This window comes from Oryzias latipes, chromosome 23, assembly GCF_053564925.1.
Source record: "Oryzias latipes strain Hd-rR chromosome 23, Olatipes_Hd-rR_3.1".
NCBI lineage: Eukaryota > Metazoa > Chordata > Actinopteri > Beloniformes > Adrianichthyidae > Oryzias > Oryzias latipes.
In genome coordinates, this window is record NC_136259.1 from 26,325,420 (window position 1) to 26,348,493 (window position 23,074).

The window sequence follows — 23,074 nt, forward strand, 5'->3', positions numbered from 1 at the left end:
AATACTGGATTACTTTTGAACAGCGAGAAAAGTAATCTGTCACGTAAGCAGCTTCAGGTTCCAGACGTGACATCACTCACAGTCTGGCTGCTCATTGGTCCACGCGGACCAGGCCGGTCCACGCCCCCTCACATCCAGCTGATTGGACGGCACCGGCGGCTCTGGAGCCGGCGCCGCAGGAGGAGGCGGGATCAGACCGTCGCTCTTCAGGATCATCCTGCAGACAGACAGGAGGATCAGCCAATCTGCTGCTGGCGAGGATCTGACGCGTCTGAGGACGGATCTCACTTCAGAGCTTCAGGACGCTTCTTCACTTTGCCTCCTCTGGCGTCCAGAACGGCGCTCTCGATGTCGGCGTGGATCAGGTTCGCCTGTCAGAACCACATGTCAGAAGGAGACCCACGGGGTTCTAGAACAGTGGCGCTCCAGAACCACAAGGCTCGGATCTGCAGGTTTGCTCTAGTCTCTCAACATTTCAAACAGGTTCTAAAAGAACCGGGCCATCTTTGAGCGCCTCAGACCAAAAGGTGCTGCAGCGTACTGCCGCGGTTCTGGAAGGCCGGTGTGGGTCTTCTCTACCTTGATGTCGTCACACTGGAACAGGTGCAGGTCCGCCTTGTTCTGACCCGACTCCTTACACACCAGAGCCAGGATGGAGTCGTAGCTGCAGGAGTTCATCACCGCCTGGCAGTGCTGGATGGAGCCGATGGGGAAGTTCTCCAACTCGTTCTGAAAACCGTAGAAGAGGGTCAGGGTGGACCGGAACCAGCAGCTGAAGCATCTGTGGGGAATGCCGGACCGAGAAAGTTCTGCAGCGACCGTTCCGCGCGGAACCAAAGAGGCTCAGAAGGTTCCGGCTGCCCTGAAGGTCATTTCTGAGCTCAGAACAAACGGGCTTCTGTAGAACCTGACCAGATGCCTGCAGACCTTCAGCAAACCGCTGTGGAGATCCAGCATGGGTTCTCCTGGAGAACGGGCCTTCCTGCTGCCTGCAAACACGGTTTTCTGCAGACGTCGTCATGGAAACGAGTCCACACTAAAAGACTTCTCCAGTCATTTCCAGTAAACCCACGGTACGGCGGCGCCCTCTAGTGGGCAGCGTCTGATGAAAACACCACATGATTTTACTCCGAAAGGGCAGAACGCCTCACCTCTAGCGCCCCCCGTGGATGCATCGTTTCAAACACAACCAGCTGGTTTGTTCAGGAGGTGCTAATCGTTGCACTTCCTGGAATGACCACTAGAGTTTTAGAAAGGAGCATTTTCCTAAGAGTTCCTCTTGAAAACATTTCAACCACAACTGAAGGAGAGAGTGTGCTTTTATTTTGAAATCCGTCATTTGAACTTTATGAGAACCTGTCTGCACATAACCTGGGGTGTGTCTTTATTGGCAGCTGGGTGGAGCTGGGTGGAGCTGTGAGTCAGCGGCCGTTTGGATGTTTGTTCAGGGGGCGTAGAAACTCCAGGTCACCTGACCAACTCCCTTCAGGCCTGATCTCAGAGAGGATCCACCTGTTCTCTGCTCTACGTCTGCATGCAAACGTTCCTCTACACTTTACTGGCTTCCTTAAATCCAGAAGGTCTTTACAGAGCTGTACTTACAGTGGGTCGGCTGTAGGGGGCACTGCTGTATCAACATTAGCCCCGCCTTTTCTAGAGTGGTGAAACAGCTGGCCACGCCCATTTCTGCCACACAACCTTCCATCTACGTGAAAAGAAACTCACCTGTGTTCTCCGAGGATTTCCCCTGAAAATGTGACAAGATCCGACAAATGATCGCGTTTTACATTTTAAACGTTCAACTGCGTTTGACGTAATCTGACCGGAACATGAAGACACGGATAGTCAAAATAAATCTGAAGTGGGAGGAGCACACTGACCGGAGTTTACTCCGCCCACATCTACAACTTTCCTAAAACAGGAGAGGAGGAACAAAATTCAGTAAGACTTTCCCCCAAGGCTCCGCCCACCTGCCAATCAAAAGGAAATCTGTAACTAAGGTCTATCAAAATGAAAACATGGAACCCCCCGTCACCCAACCCTGCTCCGATTTCCTAAATGATTATAAAGAAAAGAAACACCTGATATCACCTGTAGATGTGTTTAGAGGGGAGCGAACGGGACGAATCTCCTTTCTGCCCTCTAGTGCTCATTTGAGGAACTGCAGGGTTTTCCTCACTGAAGCTACTTTGACATTTTAGAAAATTAGTAAGAAACCTGAAAGCATTTATTCATTTTTATAAAACGTACCAACATTATAATTAACTTTGTTTGGAAGTCAGTCAGCACAAGAAACAGCAAACAAAAGGTCAAAGGTCACCAGGTTTTTACACGACTTTACATTTAAGCTGCTTTGAAAAACTCATTTTCTTCTTTTTCCTGAAAAAACCAAGAAACCTTTATAAGACCCTCAATGCTGCTCCCCTGACAGCACCGTTTCTTCTAGGGGGGGTTCAGAAAAGCCTCACCTGAGTCTCCAGGTCCATCAGGCTGACCCCCCTCTCCTCCACCTGCAGCAGCATCTCCTGAGTCCACACCTTCCCTTTGGCGTCCAGCAGCCGCAGCCGCCTGACGCCGTCGTCCACCGAGATCATCCCGTCCTTCCGGTCCAGAACGAATGTCATCAGGTGCTGGACGGGACCAGAACGGAGGTTAGAGCCCCCGCAGCTAGAGGTTCTGCTGCTGGGCAGGGCGGGACTCACCTCCACCTGGTACCGCGACGTGTCCGTCAGGCTGTTGATGCTGGTTCTGGTGTAGCGTTTTCTGGGTTCTGGCAAAGAAGCGGAGCGGTTAACCGAGACCCTCCGCCTTCTCAAAGTCCATTTGGACACCCTTAAGGTCAACGGCACACGCAGACAGAACCTGCTCCAGAACCCAAAACACAAACAGGGCTTCTGCTGGAGGTCTGAAGAACCTCAGAGGTCTGGATGTTTGCATCTGTTCTACAGCGAGATGACGGACAAACACCACAGTTATGATGATGCCTTCAAGGACCACAGCTTCTTTGATCTGGTGGGTGTGGATTTTCCTGCAGGTTATCTGCCGTCTGAAGGGTTAAGTACATCAAATGTTCTGTCTGTTTTGTCACAAAGATGTCCACAAACCAGACCACATGCAGCAGAACCGTCCAAAGACCAGAGTCAGAGGGAAAGTCCGCAGACCAAAAGGATTCTGGGAGAAGAGAAACGTGTGAACGTTGTTTCAACACTTGTACTGATTTATGGGCGTTCTGTGTTTGTTATGCTTTTAGAAGCAGCTGGACCCTGAGATTCAGAACCTGTCAGGTTCTAAAGGATCCATCAGCTTCTTCAGCCCCGTTGAACGCAGGAAACGCAAAGACAAAGCGGCGTGGCGTCCATCAATCCCCGCCGCTGAAGTATCTGCTGCCTTCAGGCGCTGCAGAAGAACCGGACATCCTCCGCTGCTGTTATCAGCAGGAGCAAAGCGGCTTCAGCTGCAGCAGATAACGGACCAGCGCCAAGCACACGTGCAGAACCCTCAAGGATCAGGTTCTGGTCTGTGAACGTTCACGTTTCAATAAAGTTTTACTGTTGAAACAGTGAAAAAAACTATTTTAAATAAAGTTAAAGCAGAAGACAACATCTCACGTGCACACACACGCGTGCAAACACACACGTGCACACACACGCGTGCACAGTTGTCCTACTTTGAGTTTTCTTTTTGTGTTTGGACGACGAGCGCAGGAAGTACATTTCCTCTGATCCTGCAGACCAATGACAGCAGACACCAAAGTTCTGACCCACTGTCACAAACGGGCCGGAGCCACACCAGCAGCGGGACTACAGGAGTGACCTCGTCAGACAGAAACACAGAGAAGGTCTGCAGGTCCACCAGGAAGATAAAACTGGAGCTGACCCAGAACCAGGACCACGTTCCAGGTCCAACAGCAGAGACTCACCGTACAGAACTTTGGGACCGGGCTTGGCTTTGCTCCTGCGGGCTTCAGGAGACGGGCCGTCATGGCCGCTGCAAAACAAACAGATCATGTTGGACCTCCGTCTGCTCAGAACCGCTCTCTCTCTGTGACCCGCAGAACAGTCGTGGTTGGTTCTGTTCGTGACCCGGAGGATCAGCCGGACTCACTTGACGTGTGCGCTGGAGGAGGAGAAGCCGCCCGAAGACGCAGCTGCAGCTTCGTATCCGTTCATCCTGCAGGATCCACTGCAGCAGAGACAAGCAGCTGCAGTAATCTGATTACAACCTGTGAATCAGCTGATCTGTCGGCAGAGAACGATCAAAGACAGGAAACACAAACGGGTTTCATCAGAAAACGACCGACTGTTTGGACTTTGGTTCTTAGTTTGGTCCTGAATGTGAGCTCGGCACGGTGGTGGCAGTGTCATGGGATCAGTTATGTTCTGTCTGAACTCTGAAGCAGGTTTTTAGGCTGCAATACAGAAAGGAATTATGGGTAAATCAGTGACTTTCAACAGCAAAAGCAGGTCAACTGATGGTTGAACCCGATTGATCCAGCAGCTAACCCCCCCCCCCCCCCCCCCCCCCCCCCCCCCCCCCCGAGCACACAGCTTTCCCCACAGATCTGCAGGGGTGTTGAGCTCTAGGATAAGAACAAAAGTTCTGACCCCCAGAATCTGGGCCCGTGTCTGTGCGCCTTGAGCTTCCTGTCCACCATCCCATTAGAACCAAACAAAAGGAGAGCCGGGGGGAACCCGGGGCACCGACCAGCCATGGGTGATTACTTTTCCCAGGACTCCCTGTTCTATTCCCACTTCACGCTAAACTTTGTTTCCATAGCAACCACAGACCAAGCATGTCTGCTGCTGTGAGAGAGAGATAGACGCCTGCAAGACCGAGAGCAGGAAAGAGAACCCAAAGTCGCAGGAAAAAAAGTCACTCATACACAAACACACACGTCATCACACACACGCACACAAACACACACACGTGCATATATACACACAAGCATGCACTCCCACAGACACACATTTACAAAAACAATAAAACAGAGGACAGAGGTCAAAGGTCACAAAGACGACAGTCGTCATATTTGAAGAACATCTGCAGTAAAAACAAAAATTGCTGTCATGGTCAATGTGTCTCCGCCCCTCTGTGATGATGTCACCATCGCCGTATAAACAAAGCTGATGTCACCTGTCAATCATTACCTAGAGTTTCCGCCTCAGACTCTGGTTGCTTGTTTGATTCAAACCAGATTCCTGTGGTCACATGGTCACGGGGGAGGGGGGGGATTACTGTGTTTGTGTGGGGAATGTAAATCTGCTCCTCAATCCTCTTTACTTTCCTCTGACAGACTCTCCTGGCTTTGTTTACAGACGACCCGTTTGGTTCTGAGAGGTTCTACTGGACCTTCTGCCCCACAGAAGGATCCACATCAGATCATAGTCCTGATTCTGAAACAGGACCTCTGAAGTCTCAAACGTCTGGGTCCTGCAGAATAAGCCCGCATCATGACTCCTCCCCCGCCGTGCTTCAGGACAGGAGAGTCTCCCGTTTGTTCAGCATCGTCTCTGATGGTCTTAGGAAGACGTCGGCCTCCTTGACTTCCTGCAGCTCCTCCTCTACTTCATTTTTAAACAGCCACAGTTCTCCCTCCTCAGAGGCTTAATGGACCTCCACAGATAAAGTTCTGATCCGGTTCCATTCTTTGTAAAGAACATCGGTTCATTTTAGGCAGAACGTTCTGGAAGCTTCGAGTGAGAAACTTCTCTGGCAGGACTTTGACCTTCAGTCAAAGGTCACTGACTGAAGGATCACTGAGTCATGGAGCTGCTAATCTCCAAACCGTGACGGGAACTTCCTGTTTGGTGAATCATTGATCTGAAGGTCGTTTCTGTGGTTGGAAGTCATCTCTTCATTCTTTCTGCTCAAAGACTTAGCAGAACGTTGGCCTTCAAGCCTTCTGCTGAGGTAATCATGAGTTCACCCCAAACGCAGCGCAAACACGCAACCGACACGCAGGCGACAGGCAGAAGATATGCAGACGACACGCAGACGATATGCAGACGACAGGCAGACGACACGCAGAAGACAGGCAGACGACACGCAGATATGCAGATGATATGCAGATGACACTCTGACGACACGCAAACGACAGGCAGACGACACGCAGACGACACGCAGACGATATGCAGACGACACGCAAATGACAGGCAGACAACACGCAGAAGACAGGCAGACGACACGCAGTTGACAGGCAGACGATACGCAGACGACACGCAGACGACAGGCAGACGACACGCAGATGACAGGCAGACGATATGCAAACGACACGCAGACGACAGGCAGATGACAGGCAGACGATATGCAAACGACACGCAGACGACAGGCAGATGACAGGCAGACGATATGCAGACGACACGCAGGCCACACGCAGATGACAGGCAGACAACACGCAGTTGACAGGCAGACGATACGCAGACGACACGCAGACGACAGGCAGACGACACGCAGATGACAGGCAGACGATATGCAAACGACACGCAGACGACAGGCAGATGACAGGCAGACGATATGCAAACGACACGCAGACAACAGGCAGATGACAGGCAGACGATATGCAAACGACACGCAGACGACAGGCAGATGACAGGCAGACGATATGCAGACGACACGCAGGCCACACGCAGATGACAGGCAGACAACACGCAGTTGACAGGCAGACGACACGCAGGCGACAGGCAGAAGATATGCAGACGACACGCAGAAGACAGGCAGACGACACGCAGATGACACGCAGACGATATGCAGACGACACGCAGGCGACACGCAGATGACAGGCAGACGACACGCAGATGACAGGCAGACGATATGCAGACGACACGCAGGCGACACGCAGATGACAGGCAGACGACGCGCAGATGACAGGCAGAGGATATGCAGACGACACGCAGGCGACACGCAGATGACAGGCAGACGACACGCAGATGACAGGCAGACGACACGCAGATGACAGGCAGACGACACGCAGATGACAGGCAGACGACACGCAGATGACAGGCAGACGATATGCAGACGACACGCAGGCGACAGGCAGAAGATATGCAGATGACACGCAGAAGACAGGCAGACGACACGCAGATGACAGGCAGACGATATGCAGACGACACGCAGGCGACAGGCAGAAGATATGCAGATGACAGCTGAGGAGCGCCAAACGTGGTTAGAACAAAGCTTCACACGTGAACGGAGGAAATATCTAAATCCGTCTTCTCACACTGGTTTCTGGTTTCAAACCATCAGTTTCTGACCAGAACAGACCAATGGGGTGGAGGTCCCATTGTGGGATGATAGAGACAGAACCAGAACCAGAACTTTAACAAAACAGGAAGGAACATGAAGCTGAAAGGTGAGGAGGGAACCTCAAAGACGATCCGCTGTTTTTCAGGAAAAATGTACGTTTCATTTTCTGCCCAAAGAACCACAAAGACGTGAAAAAGTTTCTATCCTGAAGGACGTCTGGAAGATCTGAGGAACCAGAGGAACTCCGTCTGACGGGTTTTGGGTTTATTTGAAGAACAAAGTTCCGGCTGACTTTTTATCCAGAACTTTCTGTTGAGTCGGACGTCTCGGGTTCCTCGGCTGGTAGAAAATATTTACGGAGCTCTGCGCTGAAACGCGGTTTTCCCACTCACAGTGTGCATGTGTGTGTGTGCACGTGCGACCTTTTGTCCTCTGCTGTTTGGCGCCTGCTTATCTCGGTTAGATATTAAACGGCGGGCAGCTCCGTTGCCGAGGCGACGCCAGACTGTGTCGGCTCTCACAACACGGTGTCGCCACGGCGACCGAGAGCTCTGACCCTCTTCTTCCTCACAACTGTTCATCTGTGATTTAATCCCATCGTTTCCTTCACTGAACTTCATTCTGCGAATAATCCCAGATTATGACTCGGACTCTGGGCCGGTTCTGGTCTCCTTAGTGAGGTTTTCCCAGCAAACGGGTCGGGTTCTGCTCGCCTGCCAGAAGCTGTATTGATCCTGCGGTGCCAGGATTGATCGGCGGTCCTGTGACTGCAGCATCAGGAACATGCCGCTCTTTCCTCTAACCTACATTCAGAGAACCAGTCCACACCGAGGCCCACAGGGACCAGAACCGGGCCCAGAGCTTCCGGGATCACACCATCAAGTGACTTTGAGAAATGGGACAAAGAGGAAGAACTCTGTGAGATCCGGTAGAACAGAAATGGATCCAAGTTCTAAACAACAGTCACCCTGACGCCTTTGACCGTCCTTCAGGATCCAGAAAGTTCCCAGTTTTCCCAGAATGCATCTCTGCAGCGTTTTACATGTTCTAGTTTCGGTAAACGTCACATGTAGAGCAGCAGCAGGTTCTGCTGGCTGACGTCATCCTTCTACCAGGACCGGACCGCGCATGTTCTGCTGCTGACCTGGTTTCACGCCGGCGTGGAGCGCGTGCTCACCTGCAGCTTTTAGGGCAGCTCTTTGAGGACCCCCCATCCCCCGCCGCCGCCGCAGAGGACGCTAAAAATAATCCACAATAATCCTGGAAGTGCTGAAGCTGAAGTCCTGCTCAGAGGATCCTGCAGGGCCGAGGAAACGGGCCACACAGAACAAAACCCAACCACACAGAACCGCACGGAACCACACAGAACCAAACAAAACAAGAGAACCACTGAGCCACAAAGATCTGTACAGACCCACTGGGAAGAACCAGACAGCTGCTTGATCAGCTGATCAATATCTGGATCTCAAAGCCTCCAGCAGAACCTCTGCCTCTGGCATGAAGAACCTTTCACGCATGATGCCTTTAAGTGCATCCCCCTTTGGGTTCCGCCGCAGAAGAACCCAGAGGTTCTCTTCTAGTTCACGCTCCAGAACAAAGCCCTCTGCATTGGCTCCGCCCTCTGACACGCCCATGCTGCAAACACACAATTGTGTCCTTGAGGTGTCAGCCTGAAGGCGGTGAAGACGTGAGCCCCTGAACGCACCACGAACACCCAGAGTGAAGCCCGCCTCACCTGTCGCGCGTCCACAGGTGAGGCGACCCGACAGTCGGCGGCAGAAAGCAGCAGGTCGGTGAGGATCAGAGCGGCAGCAGCTTCACCAGAACCTTAAGCCTCTAACAGCCGCCGTGGGGGAGGGGCTTAAGGCTGAGAAAGTAGCTGAGCCGACAGGTAACAGATGGTGGAGCGGCCAGCCGGCAGAAACGTCTGACGTCATTTTTATGATCATTATTCAGGATTGTGCCACATAGTTTGATAGTTTTCATTCATTCTTTCTCTGAGAACATCTCCTTACTGGACTAAAGTTTCTCACCACTTCTGATGACTGTTTGGCTCCGCCCATCTCCTTCTAAAGTAAAGCCACGCCCACTTTCTCTTCTCAGAGCGTTCTCCATCCAACAGTGACCGTTCTGTTTCCTTTACATCAGACTGACCTCCATCCATTCGGTCTATTGATCATCCCAGTGACATCACAGCTCCCATCAGCCAATCAGCATCACCGATCGATCGACTGGCAGATCAATCGATCGGCTGCTGGGAGCATAAGAACCGTTTCAGGATCAGGAGTGAAAAGCTTTGACTGGTTCCGGGGGTTTCTAAATGATGAGAACATCCAGAACACATGATGGATTTAGCAGAGAGGAGGGGTCACAGGAAGGAGAACCCGTCAGGAACCTGTGGTCTCCATGGAGATCAACTCTGTGGTTCTGCTGACTCCTGGTTCTTCTGTGGTTCTGCTCAGACTGGGGAACTTTAGGAGCATCTGGTCTTTACCTGCAGACCTTCATGGTGTCAAAGAGAAGCTGTTTTCCTTCGCTCCTGTGTGACATCACAAACCCAGAGGGAGTCTCCCTCCCTGAAGCTGTCCCACAACTTCCTGATTGAAGCACATTCATAAACCAAAGTATTAAACTGGAGCCTGCTAGACGGACCATGAAACCACAGAGGGCCACAATCCAAAACCTCCTCAGTCCCTCACAAAAGTGCAACCCTGCCCTCTGACGTGCTTTTATTGAAACCAGGCGGAGCTTCAGCACTTTTCCAAATACAGGTTCCAGATTTTCAAAAATCTTTATGTTCTTTGGTTTTTTCTTTTTGTCCCAAGTCCAGATCATGCGAGTCCACCAATCCAAAGACCAGGAGAGTCTGACCACCGATCCCCAGGCGGGATTAACGCCAGCCTAGACTGAAGAGTCAGGAGAATGAGGACGCCTGCAGGACCTTCAGGCTCCACCAGAGGCGCCACAGAGCCGACCATCACACGTTTTTAGTCTGAAAGGTCAAAAGGTCAAGCACCAGCCTGCAACCAGACTCTTCACCCACTCCAGTTTCACTCCACGGGTCACAGCGACACCTGACAGGTACGGTTACATAACCCGTCGCCTTGGCAACCACACACACACACAATAGGCTCCTCGGGGACACCTGGTGAACAAGAACTGGGCGGAGGACCGACGCATCTAGAGTTTACCGACAAAAACGTTAGAAACCCGGAGATCCAAAAAGAAGAACATCTGCAGAGGAACCGCAGGCAGCTGAACGTTCTAGTGCTGCACAACAACACACAATCACACATCAACACACACACAACTGTGGTTCCACCTCTGAGGTTCTTGAATGTTCTGCTTCAGCAGATTTCCAAGAGTCAGCAGAACACCTGACCGGGTCACACATCGGTCCAATCGGCCCAAAGCCGTGGGATTGCTCCTGCCAGAACCCAGATGCAGTTCTGACATCAGAACCGGTCTCATCCTGCTGACAGATGGCGGGTCAGAACGCAAATGAAGGCGGGTTCAGGAAGCAGCTGGAAGACGTCTGAGATCACACGGAGGATGACATCACACCAAACACGGCGTGAAGACGGAGATCAGACTGCAGGTTCTGTCCCGGTTCTCTGAAGTTCCACCTCCGTTCCCCTTCAACCATCTCTCTGTTCTGTGTCCAGCTGCTCTTCATCCTCCAGGCTTTCTGAAAGCACTTCAGTTCACCTGGACAGGTGTTTCAATGGGCGGGGCCAACACCAGCCCCAGGCGGTAAAGGAAGGTGGAACACAAACGGCTGGCCCAGAAGAAACAGAACCAGGATGCAGCATGAGCTGGACCGCAGAGGTTCATGAGCGTTCCACGTCGCAGAACGGGGCGATGAAGGACATCAGAACCAGCAGAACCCAAACACTGAAGCACATCATCCTGCGGGCTGATCCGACTCTCCTCTTCAGGGTTCTGGAAGCATCTGCAGCACAAAGTTCTGCTTCTGACGGAACGTTGAAGGAACCACCATCCGTTTCCTGAATCCAGAACCACAAACCAAGACTTCAGGAGTCCAGACCCAGCGGCCGGGTCGCCCCACAAACCTGTGAGCCGGGTTCGGTCCAGTCACCTTCGGATGTGACGTCACCTCAACCACTACAATGTTTCCCCAAATTTGACCCAAAGTTAAAGTGCACGAGCCGGGAGCCGGGGGGAGGGGGGGCCTCGCGCTCATAGAGATCCTGATCACGCACGCGCTTACAAGCGACTAACACCTGATTTTTCTCCAACTTTCATTAATCGATGCTCATTCCTGGACCCGGGGCCCTAACGGGCAAACCTCCGCACGCGCGCACCTGCGGCTCGTTAAGGCGCTGCGTCGGTTCCGGTCGCTTGGATCCGGGATCCGGTCCGGGGATGGACCTCGAGCTCAAACACAGCTGGAAACGTCCTGATCGATCGGTGGGTGTCTGACCGCTGACTCAGGTGTTTGCTGTGTGTTGGGGGGGAAGGGGGGGGGGGGGGGGGTCAGTTTACCTTCAGGTTCGGGGTCACCCGGTTCCCTGGTCACGCGCACATGCTCGCAACGCGCTCCCCAGCTCCGGTCCTCCGCCAAACGGAGCTGCTGTCCGGCTGCGGCATCCAGCGGCGCCGCCGAGCGGGTCTGAGCTCTGCCCCAGCCGCGCGCGAGCCCAGCGCGAGGACGGACAGGCAAGCGGTGGCCACGCCCCCTCAGCCCTTCAAAGTAAAGGTCCGTCCCGTTCCAGCTTTTTCAAAGACTGTAGAAGTCTGAATCAACACCGAAGAAAATGAAACACTTATTTTTCAGATGTTCTAAAGATGTTGAAATCATGAATCTGAAACCGGATGTTACCTGAAATGTTCTCAAAGGTACACGAGGCTGACTAAATCCTGGATTGTCTGGAGATGATAAACAGTTTGAGATGCTGAAAATCCCTGAAAAATGTTACATCAGAAGATTAATTCCTTTAAAAAAGGTTAATGTTTGAAAAGGTTTTAAAGTTACATTTTCTTCAATGAAAATTCGTTTTAAAGTAAAAGTTCTATTGAGGTTCTGTCGATTCACGCAGGTTGACTCCAAAGCAGAAGCTGCTTTCTCCTTTTCTGCCTTCAGTGTGAACGTCCTGACTAAACGGATTTCCATCAAAGTCCCCTCAGCTGTTCAGGATCTGAAATTTTGTTCTTTTAAAGTTCTTAAAGTCTTTGAGGATTTCAAACGTTTCCAGCAGCATAAACAGCGACGTAGTAGAAAAACCTGAATAAATGGAATAAAAAAAACTCCTTCACTGCTGCTGAAGGGAATGAATGTGTTGGATGTCCTGACAGAACGGTACCGTTCAGGATAAAACCCAAATACTTTTCACGTGTTGGACTCACAGAACTGAAATAAGGATCACTTTGGTTTTCTAGACATGTGACATCTGCTGGTCAGAACAGGTACTGCAGCCTGAAGCACCGTTTTTAATGCTCCTCCTGAACAGAACCTCACTCTGAGGTTCCAGAAGAACAATAGTTCAGTTCAGTAAGAACATTTAAACGGTCAGACCTGGACTTTTTCTTCCAGTAAAGACTGAGTTTATCCCACTTTTTCCCTCAGAAGTTGGAGGTTTTCAGAGAAGCAGCGCCCCCGGTGGCCGGATGGAGAGCTGCACCCCTCAGAACAAACTGCTGCAGAGACGAGCGACACGATAGAGGAAGACTTTATTGGAGTCACTCGGAACCATCACATCATCAGGAACACGGGACCACTCAGCAGATCAAACAGAACCACAAACGCGGATCAGCCGCACTTCTAAAAAATAAAAACTCGGATTCAACATTTTGCTACATCTTCCCGCCACCGACCCAGTTCAGACTCCCGACCGGTTCCTCAGGTCCCTAGAACTGACCCAAGGGCGGAAAAACCGCTTCCAGATCCACATCCAGACAGAGAGAACACTGCGTTAGGAGGGCTGGTGACAGACCAGAACCAGCACGGAGTCCAGACTGATCCAAAAGAGACACCTGGGCTCCAACTCGGACCAGAACCGGAAACAGCAGTAGAACCTGAGCAGAGGTAAATCTGAAGACAGACTTCACATTTTCAGTTTGGACCCTCGGAAGGCCCGGCACCAGTCCTGGTGGGACCTCTTGACCCGCTGCCCTCCGGTCCAGAACAGAACCTCAGTTCGGGTCCATCACAGGTCTGGTGAGAACATGATCATCGGGGTCCATGTGACCCGCAGCGGTATGTGCACGTTCTCCCCGCCCCCTACCGGCGGCGAGGCGCCTCCTCAGGACACCTGGATGACCTCCATGCTGCTGGAGAATCCGGAGCCCCTCCTCGCCGCGGCGCCCTCCTCCCTGGACGGCCCGTGGGCGTCTCCCAGCTCCATCTGGCAGCTGCGGCGTTTCAGCTGCTTCTCGAAGCTGCTCTCTTCGTGCCAGCTCCGCCGAGAGTCGCAGCGATCCGCCGCACGCTGCCGGCCACGGCGCCGCACAGCCTCCAGGCCGGCGCCGCAGCTGTAAGCCGGCAAGCCGCCACCACTGAGGACGGCTGAGCTGGAATAGAAGTGCGAAGACTCCGGCGACAGGTACCAGCCGGCGGCCAGCGAGGGCGTGGAGACGGGCCCCAGCAGGATGTCGGAGTGCCAGCCCTTCAGGGCGGCGCCGGCGCCCGACCGCGTCACGTGCTGCTGGCTGCAGGACACGCCCCACAGGAAGCTGGTGGCATTCTCCTCCATGCTGCCACTGCGCTGCAGCTGGCCTGGACAGATGGGGGCCGTTGGTGGAGGTTTCCTGCAGCAGGTGGGCGGAGCCGCTCGCTCCACGCCGCCCGCCACCTCCTTATCGGGACTCTGCTCCGGAGTGGACTGCTCCGACACCTCCTCCACCGGGGAGAACTGGCACAGCTTTCCAGCCGTCTCCTTGAAAGGAGGCGCTTTGTAGAAATCCTCCACATGAGGGGCCGGCGCAGCATGGGCGGAGCCTGGCTCCTCGCCATATGACCTGATGTCCAGAGAAAAAGAGCGCTTCAGCCGGGCGTTGTCCTCGGGCCCGTCCAGCTGCAGGCCCCCCACAGCCTGAACCAGTTCCTCTGAGGTGTCCGCCAAAACGCAGGGTACCGCCTCCTGCGGGGCCTCTAGGTCGGCCGGGGGCTCCTCCTCCTTCAGCTGAGCTGGCGCCCCGCAGCCAGGCGCCGTTGAGGGGAGGGGCTTCAGTCTGCCGTCAGCACTGGGAGGAGTCTTGATCTTCTTCTCAAAGTCCAGCAGCTGACCCAGGAAGTTGAAGTTGGGCGAGATGGTCGGCCGTTTCTCCTTCACGAACCTGAGGAGCAGAACACCTGGCGGGTCAGACGGGCCGCCACAGACCGGGACCGAGCTCAGGCGGGGGGCTCACCTGTACGCCTCGTCCAGCGACAGGTCCATCCTCTTCATGATGTAGGCGATCGCGATGGTGGCCGAGCGGGAGATTCCCGCCAGGCAGTGGACCAGAACCCGGCCGTTGGAGGCTTTGGCCCTCTCTGAAACACAGCAGAGGGGGCGGGGCTAAGCGGACTGCGTCAGAAACCGGGCTGAGCGGGGACAAAGGCTCACCAATGAACTCCACAGAGCGGTCCAACCACGGCAGGATCTTCTCACAGAAGGAGTCGTTGACCGGAACGCGAAGGAAGTGGGATTCTGGGATGAAGTCCGGCTTGGGACAGGTGTTGCTGGCGTTTAGGACGTACGCGATGTCGTTCTCACGCATCAGATCCTGGAGAACCCACACAGAAGAACCAGACTCAGTAGGGCCGTCCATCGGACGCAGCCAGTGGGAGGGGCTAACGGGCTTCACCGTGTTGAGGACGTCCCGCTGGCAGCCCAGGTACAGGTGTGGGAGGATGCGGGTCGGGCCCGGGCTGCTGATGGGGAGGCAGGGCTGGGAGACGCAGGAGGGCACGAGCGCAGACCTCCCCTCACACAGTCCGGGAAACAGGCGCGAGAACGTGGAGAACCCCCCTGAGGAGACACACAGCGGTGAGTCCCACCCCCGCACCCCACACCGGGACCGTGAAGCTGCTAGGGGGCACGGGTGACCCGCTACGTGGCGCCACAGGGGAAACCATCTGAACACAACAGGTGTTTGGGTTCCGATGGTCAGTTTGGTTCAGACTGTACCGCAGGACCTCAGACGGCGTCGGTACCACAGACTTAACACTGAACACAACCGTCCCTGTGGGTCCAGACGGCCCAAACAAAAGTGCAGCGCCGGAAAATCTAAGAAAATGAAAATCAGTAAAAAGCTGTAAACTGATTCAACTGCTGCAATGGAGCCCAAACTCTGATGTGGTTTCATGTTCTCAAAGTTCTGCTGGGTTTAGTCGGATCACAGCCGGTTCTTTTTTTTTTTTTTTTTTTTTTTTTTTTTTAACTTGTCCTGTCCAACAGCTGGGCAGACAGATGAGAGCCGAGGGCCTCTTGTGTTGGACATATTTTATTTTAACAAGAGGGGTTATTCATCTTCAGACAAACCAGAGGTATGTCTGAATAAACCCCTTTTGGAATTGAGGCCAAACTTTATTAATTTCAATCATGTCTGAAAATCTTTGGTGTTGGACCGGACGGAAAAGGAAAGAGGGGAAGAAGAGAGAGGGACGTTAGAGAGAGGGGGGGGTAGGAGGGTGATAATAGGAGGGGAAGGGGGGTAAGACCATGAAGCAGCATAAAGCAACAAGTTTACTGGTTGTTAATCATTATGGTAAGGTTCAAATATCGGATCACAGCCGGTTCTGCTTCACACATCTGTTTGTCGTTCTGGTCAAAAGTGTCCATTTGGAACCAAAAATGTCTCACTTTACGCTAAAGAGGAACACCCCCCCCCCCCCCCCCCCATGAGTCAAGCTCTTCACTCATGTAACATTCAGCTTGTAGAGAATCAAAGGAAGTCAGCCTCAAAACATCTGTGGAAAGATTGACAGGAAGTACCAAACGGGGGCGGGGCTTACCTGACAACAGGTGAACGGACGTGAAGTTCTTCTCCAGTTTGACCAGCAGGACACTGAGAAAACAGTCGGATCCGAGAGCAGCCGGGTCTGACGAGCTCTGATCGTAGACCACCACCTCCTGAGCCGCCTGTAGGTCCAGCTGACACGCAACACACGCACGACACACGCACGACACACGCACGACACACGCACGACACACGCACGACACACGCACGACACACGCACACAACCCCTTAGGATCTCACAGGAAATTCAAGAGATACTTTGTCTCGTCCCGTCTGTGCCCCCCCTCCCCTCGGTGCCCCCCCTCCTACCTCCTTCTTGGCGGAGTGCTGCAGCAGCTCTGTGATCTGGACCTTGTCCTGCTGCAGCCTCCTCTTCATCAGCTTGGAGCAGTTCACGTTGACGGCCTCCAGGATGTGCGCGGCGTTGAAGTCCACAAAGGGCCGGCTGTCGATCAGGACCGCCCGCTCCAGGCCCCCCTCCAGCAGCGCCACCAGCGCCTCTGCCCTGATGGGTCGCACGGCACCGGGCCGCGGGAGCCCGGGTACAGACGGGCACCCGGCACGCTCCGACATGTCAAACGATCCTGCTCCCCCCTCGCCTGCCGCTGTCAGCCAATGAGGAGCTCCATGGCGACGCCGCGCTGTGATGTCATGGAGATGAAGGTGACTGGCTGCTGCTTCAACCTGGGCTAAGACCGTCAGCGAGGGGGGGTCGTTCCCTCCTCAGCAGGGCCAGAGGAAGGGTGGAGTCTTGCTGATGACATCATTTCGCTGCATCCTCCGATGAAGGGCTGGGGATCAGATCAGACCCAACATTAAGTCAGAACAGTTTATGGGGGGGTCCCAAGATGCTTTTCTGTCACAGGCTCTTGATGGGGATAAAGGTGCTCATCCTATGGCTCGTGACGCCGCAGCGGTTCTGAGGCGGAGCTGCTGGACCGCCACAGAAACGGTTGGATTTCCGGATTTTCCCTGAACGTCTCCAGACGGATTTCTAAGGTTTCAATCCTGAACTTTATCCTCGTTTTTTTCTTCCTCCCTCTTTCTTTCTTGAGTTTTATCATGAAGGCAGAAACAAATAAACAGGTGTCTGACAGGCTCCGCCCCCTCTGTCAGCCAATCAGAGGACTTTAACCCCACTATGACGTCTCCAGAGCTCAGCAGAACGACCCCTTCTCCCCACAAACGGAGAACCTTAGGATCAGGAACCACAAACTTTCCAGAGAGACCGGCTCTAAACACACGGGTCTGTTAGACCCACACCTGCTGCCTTGACACAGGTGTGTGTGGCCCCGCCCACACTGACATATGTCACTGAACTTAATGAAACCATAGAAAGCTAGATCCCAGGAATGTTCCGTACTCCGGAGATCCAAAGCAGAACTTCGTCTGAAAGGAACCTTCCAGTTTGATCAGCTTCTGCTCTGGAACAGGAACTGTGACGGAGAACCGGACCTCAGCTGGCTGTTCCACCTGGACAGAACCGTGAACCGGGTCTGGTCCTGCAGCAGAGGGAGGGGCTCTAAAGGTTTCAAAACTTTGATTTTAGGTCATCAAAAGGAGGTTTTTGCTTTGGATCGGCCTGACGCGTTTAGAAGTTCTAAAGAACCAACTGTGTCCATCGCGCAGGCGCATCAGGTCCATCAGGATTCACCTGGAAACACGTGACCTGCGGAACCCAAACATTTGGTTCTTCAGGTTCTTCTGCGTGAACGACGGAAGAAAGGATTTATTCAACGTTTACCTTAGGAATGACTCCCTCTGCAATAACAATACTTCAAACTTTAGTCCAAATGTTTGATTTATTCACCGTAAATACATCGTTTCCTCGTTCAGCCTCAGAAACGCCTTTTTTCGGGTTAAACTCCGTTAATTCACCACATTATTTAAATATGACAGAAAAACATCGATCCGCGCGCACCGAGCGCGTGCGCAAGTCTCCGCGTTCTGGTAAGCCCGGGCGACATTTTCAGGAGGGGGGGGCGCACTCTCTGACGGCGGGTCTCTGGCATTCTGTCGGTGTTGGTCGCGAACGACCCAAAAATCCCGCAAGCTCCGGTTTTCCTGCTTCGTTTGGCCGCGTGGGAGCGGCGGGGGGGGCTCCAACTTTAGGCCCGGTAAACGGAACTTCGGCCGCCGCTGGTCACTTTCCCCGCTAATGTCGGCGAACTCACCGTCGGAAAGGCGTCCGCCGGGTCCGGACGGGGCTCCGCCGGCACGGCCGCCGCCGCCGCGCGAGCCTGTCGGGGTTTCCGGCGGGAGAAGGCCGAGCGAAGCGGCGACAGAGGCGGAGAGCAGCGGAAGGAGCCGAGTCCTGCCGCTGCCATAAGAGATGAGGTCACCGCGGTAAAAGGAGCCCATGGCGTCATCGCAGCGCCACGCGGATGACCTCAGCGCGCTCTTAAAGGCGCAGGCGCACACTGCGCACGCGGACACACGGGTTCCTGCGCGCGAGGAGGCCAACCTAGTGCCAATCCCAAACAGATATGGATCAGAAGAACCATGGAGAACTGGAGGAGAATCTCCCGAGAGCTCAGACCAAAAACACATTTCTTCTTCATTCATGGAAAAAAAGCTAAAAAAAACTTTAAGCCAAACTTCTGAACAACACTTGACATCGTCGCATGATGGTTTCCATGGCAACACCAGTCATGACATACTCATTGTGGAGTCCTCCATGCATCGATGCTCCGTTTTACGGTTAAAGATCCATAGATGATGGAGGCAGAAGAAAGGTTTATTATTCTGGAGCAATTAGCATACATGACTGCCCCCCCCCCCCCCCCCCCCCCAGGATGAAAGACATCAGAGCTCGAGGACATCATGAGCTCCTGGCCCCTTTCCGAGCCCCCACCCACCGCCACCGCATCCCAGATACCGATGAGGTCCTTGGATGGGCGGGGTGGTCTCGAAGGCTGTGACCCCAAAGAGCCCAGTTTCTGCAGGGGGGTGGGAGCATCATGTTGTGGGGCTGTTTGCAGCCTCAGGCAACCGTCCTCTAACAAAAGCAAGTGCTGCAGACATAACTTCAGGTTCACCTTCATCTCTTTTTCCCATTTTACAGAACTCCAGCACACCGGTCCTGGACCGGTCCAAACTGGTCTAAAATAGAGGCAGAATTTCAGAGGCGTTCAGGAGGAAGCAGACTGCAGGTCTAAAGGAGACGAGTCTGACAGCATTCTCATCATGCACGAGGGTTAACGTCATGGGGGGGCCAAATCCAGCCATTTATGACCTGCGGTTCAGATCATGTGACCATGAAGTCAGAACAACCAGCAAATAAAGGGCTAAACACCCCAGAGCACAAATGAGCGATGACATCCGTTAGGATCAGGAAGTCTCTGAGTCTTCAGGATCAGCAGCTTCTGTTGAAAACACTCTAAAGTTAAAGTGTGGACGGGTTCTTCTTCAGGATTCTTCTAGAACACCAGCTCTATGGGGTTGGAGGAGGGGCTCAGAGAGTCCTTTTCATTATGGGGGCAACAAAGTGCAAAAGGTGGAGGACTTTCAGTTTGACTGGTTCATCCTCACGGACGATGATCCCCAGGGCTCTGGGTTGGGCCCTAAATAGTTCTTTATGCAGCAAAGACTTAGAGAGCGCTGTCAAAATCCTGACGTGCTTTTCGCTTACAGATGAGGATTCTTTTCACGCAACAACTAATAAATGTGTTCACAATGAAAGTTTGACTGCAGTGAAAAGAACTACAAATAATTACATAAATGGATGGAATGCAGATGAACACCGAAACATACGTTTTAATATGTGACAATTTACAGGAAATTCTATAAAGAATCAATCAAAAAGTGAAAAAAAATACATTCAACATTGTTTTACAGCCTGAATTAAGTATTTTTGAAGTACATGACACAAGACTCTCATGCATCAAAGATGTTTCAGTAGTGCGGAAAAAAGTTACGTTTTTACTGAACAGAAACTACACAAAGACCGTTTAATAAAACCTTTTTCCTGCTCTGTAAAAGAATGTGACCCAGTCTGTGTGGAGCTGCAGAACCGCCTCCGGCCGCGCGGGGCGCCAGAATGCAATTCAACGTGGATGTCAACAGGAAACGAAGAAGAAAAACGTCATGTAAACAAAACCAGCTCCTCGGTTCGGTTTCACGTTGTTTACAAGGTGGTTCGGTGGGCGGGTTCAAAAACTCAATTTCTGAGCATCTTTCTTTTCATATTTTCGGGATTTTTAATTGAGCGAAGCTAACGGGAGCTAGCTGGCGGCGCGTGAGCGACATGGACGAGAACAAGGTGAGCAGCTAGCTAACGGCTGCTAACTAGACGACTAGTTAGTATTAACATCCCCGCAAATCTGGTTAGTTTGAAAAGTGTTTGTTAGCACCTGCTTTGATGGAGATTGGTTTTGTTTAAACAATCGATTCAAGAAGCGGCTAACGGACACCAATGCTAGCATGACCGCCAGTCTGATCTTTATTAAAAATGTAAAATAATCATTTATTTCTTCTCATTTTAAGCTTGTTTTATGTTTAGGTTCGTATAAAGACGACAACTCACCATTTTTTCCGCTTTCAATCTGGTTAAATCGATCGATCTAGCTAATCTGACCTCAGATAATCTGAATTATGAGACATGTTTGTTTTATCATGGATGATCATTTCATTGGTGACGTCACATGTGAAGCAGCTGCTGGTGTTCCGTGTTTCTGCTCTGTTCAGATGGTCGCTGGTAAAGTGAAGAAGCCGGGAAAACGCGGCCGCAAACCCGCCAAGATCGACCTGAAGGCCAAACTGGAGCGGAGCAGACAGAGCGCCCGAGAGTGCCGAGCCCGGAAGAAGCTGCGGTACCAGTACCTGGAGGAGCTGGTGTCCAGCAAGGAGAGGGCCATCTGTGCGCTGCGGGAGGAGCTGGAGATGGTGAGGCCAGAAAACCTCTGACACTTCTGAGCATGCTCAGTGAGGCAGGTGGAGGCGCTCTCAGGTTCGCCGGTGCTGACCACGCCTCCTGCTCTTCTCTGCAGTACAAGCAGTGGTGCTCGGCCATGGATCAGGGGAAGATCCCGTCAGAGATCAAAGCTCTGCTGACCGCTGACGAGCAGAAGACGCCTGCAGGCGGCGCCACCAAAACCTCCAAGAACAGCAAAACTAACGGCATAAGCAATGGCTCCAGTTAGACCGCTGCTCCTCCTCCTCCTCCTCCTCTTCTCCACTCCACAGCATTTCCTCCTCCTTCCTCCTCAAAATCCAGGAGTCCTGCTGCGGAGTGAAGACCTGAACCGTAATGACCACCGTCTGACCCATATGACGGGTTCTGGTCCGGTCGTCATGTGGAACAGAGTCTGTCTGAACCTACAGAGATGTTTCCAGAGTTTAGAAGAACCGTCGCCGTTCCTGTAGAGTTCCTGCGTACCTGACCTGCTCCGTGCTCCCGGCCGCCCTCGCAGGTCACATGACCGCTCCTCTGTGTCATCCTGGGACTGCAGTGCACCCCCTCCTGTGTTCCGTGAGCTGGCACCGTTTGAGGGCCGTGGTGAAGGTGTGACCTGTGAGGGACCGGGCTGGGCTGCTCCTGAGGGATCGAGCACTTTCTAAAGGCAGCAGATGGTAGACCGTGTTTGTAGCTTCTGCTGAACTTTTCAAAGCGAATAAATCATTTCATGGAAACTTTCTGCTACTTTCTTTACTCTGTGGAGCCAAAGGAGACAAACATTTTAGTCTGAAATGATTGAAACGTGTATTTGATCATTGAAACATAATTTGTCTGGAGATCTCAGGAGACGTTCTGAGATCTCCAGACAAGTTATGTTTCAATGATCAAATACACGTAAAGTGTTATTGAGTTGTTTTTTACTCCAGTTGGTCATCAATTCTACTTCATGGGGAAACTGACTTGAAGGGACTCGGGAGTCGTTCACATACTTGGTCCTCCTTCACGTCAGGAGCAAATGAAGCATTTTTGAATCACAGAATCGTCTGCGCTCTAAGGCGCACTTCCAAGTCCTAAAGGCCCACATCCTGCTTTTATTAACCCTTGTGCTATCTTAGATGACCCCCCCCCCTTCCATTGAGGTGTTCTCCCTACCATGACAAAGGTGGATAAAGGTGGAAAGATTTCATGGAATCCATGGACACCAGTGAAGATCACAAATCATTGAAGAAAAAAGGTTCAGAGCACTGTCTGGTGGGTCTAGATGACCCAACTCCCAACGTTAACGTGCCTAGGATAGAACAAGGGTTAGGCCTGTCAGAGTAAACTACATCCATGTATGTGATCACAAAAACAAACATCTTTTGCAAAAAAACGCTAGCTCCAAAGATAAAGTGGGTGTGTCTGTTAGCCTGGGGGAGGGGCTTGCAGAGCACACTCTTCCTGGACGGGGCTGTTCCTCACTTTGTGACCTCACAATGTGAGAACCCACTCATTTTAGTATGTTGGGAGGGGCTGGTTTTCAGAGGACTACTCAAATGTGTGAACGGATCCAAATACACCTTCAGGGTTGTTTATTGTGAGGAAGGAACATAACAAAACACTAAAAAGCTCCAAAAGTCGATTTGAGAGCAAACGCCAAACATCTGCTCTCAAAAAGCGGATTTAGCTGCAGTGACTCGGCCCCTCCCACAGAGGGATGTGTAGATTGGGCACAGATGTTCACTCTCCCATCAAACTGGCTTCTTTGTCCTGAACACGTTAGCATCTTTCCTTCATCCTAAAGCCACGTTCTCTGAAAGTGGAGGCTCCTCCCATTCACGCCTCTCTGTGCCAAACAGCAGAAGTGGGAGCGGGGGCGGGCCTCCTTCATGAGCTCGTTGGCTTGAGAACTGAGATTAGCCTCATCTTTCTCTCTCCATCTTCGTCAAACAGGTTTCTGTAGCTTCCTGTGTGATACATCAACCTGTAGCTTCA

The 23,074-nt window shown here is 52.5% G+C and overlaps 3 protein-coding genes and 1 long non-coding RNA gene across 31 annotated transcripts in view; 2 read left to right on the plus strand and 2 right to left on the minus strand.

Moving 5' to 3' along the window:
• eps8a (EGFR pathway substrate 8a, signaling adaptor) overlaps positions 1-11,931 on the minus strand; it is a 24,209-nt gene extending 12,278 nt beyond the window's left edge. For 3 of the 26 annotated variants that reach the window (XM_078942087.1, XM_078942084.1, XM_078942073.1), the window contains exons 1-9: positions 11,749-11,901; positions 4,105-4,238; positions 3,920-3,987; positions 3,668-3,724; positions 2,703-2,770; positions 2,469-2,630; positions 580-729; positions 289-371; positions 81-217 (exon numbers count right to left, since the gene is read on the minus strand). In XM_078942087.1, coding sequence (XP_078798213.1) covers positions 81-217; positions 289-371; positions 580-729; positions 2,469-2,630; positions 2,703-2,770; positions 3,668-3,724; positions 3,920-3,987; positions 4,105-4,169 — 790 coding nt within the window. In that variant the 5' untranslated portion in view covers positions 4,170-4,238; positions 11,749-11,901. Of the gene's footprint in view, positions 1-80; positions 218-288; positions 372-579; positions 730-799; positions 1,147-2,468; positions 2,631-2,702; positions 2,771-3,667; positions 3,725-3,919; positions 3,988-4,104; positions 4,239-5,147; positions 5,772-8,977; positions 9,051-10,564; positions 11,482-11,748 lie in introns of those variants that run through there. The other 23 variants (XM_078942078.1, XM_078942074.1, XM_078942086.1 and 20 more) reach the window with 18 other exon arrangements.
• Positions 11,823-13,038, plus strand: LOC144989505 (uncharacterized). The gene is made up of 2 exons (XR_013653740.1): positions 11,823-11,962; positions 12,830-13,038. It is a non-coding gene; the product is annotated as an uncharacterized LOC144989505 (long non-coding RNA).
• Positions 12,915-21,165, minus strand: dusp16 (dual specificity phosphatase 16). 2 transcript variants are annotated; one of them, XM_078942093.1, is made up of 7 exons: positions 21,025-21,165; positions 16,513-16,994; positions 16,199-16,337; positions 15,049-15,212; positions 14,808-14,967; positions 14,611-14,734; positions 12,915-14,538 (listed from the first exon to the last, which is right to left on the minus strand). In XM_078942093.1, the coding sequence occupies exons 2-7, from the start codon at positions 16,774-16,776 to the stop codon at positions 13,506-13,508; spliced, it is 1,884 nt and encodes a 627-aa protein (XP_078798219.1). In that variant the 5' UTR covers positions 16,777-16,994; positions 21,025-21,165; the 3' UTR covers positions 12,915-13,505. The 2 variants fall into 2 exon arrangements, with proteins under 2 accessions (XP_078798219.1, XP_023808434.1); XM_023952666.2 differs by lacking the exon at positions 21,025-21,165 and adding an exon at positions 18,378-18,524.
• Positions 18,569-21,834, plus strand: crebl2 (cAMP responsive element binding protein-like 2). 2 transcript variants are annotated; one of them, XM_004086975.5, is made up of 3 exons: positions 18,569-20,464; positions 20,890-21,087; positions 21,192-21,834. In XM_004086975.5, the coding sequence occupies exons 1-3, from the start codon at positions 20,450-20,452 to the stop codon at positions 21,342-21,344; spliced, it is 366 nt and encodes a 121-aa protein (XP_004087023.1). In that variant the 5' UTR covers positions 18,569-20,449; the 3' UTR covers positions 21,345-21,834. The 2 variants fall into 2 exon arrangements, with proteins under 2 accessions (XP_004087023.1, XP_078798222.1); XM_078942096.1 differs by lacking the exon at positions 18,569-20,464 and adding an exon at positions 20,611-20,655.
• The last annotated feature ends 1,240 nt before the right edge of the window (positions 21,835-23,074 follow it).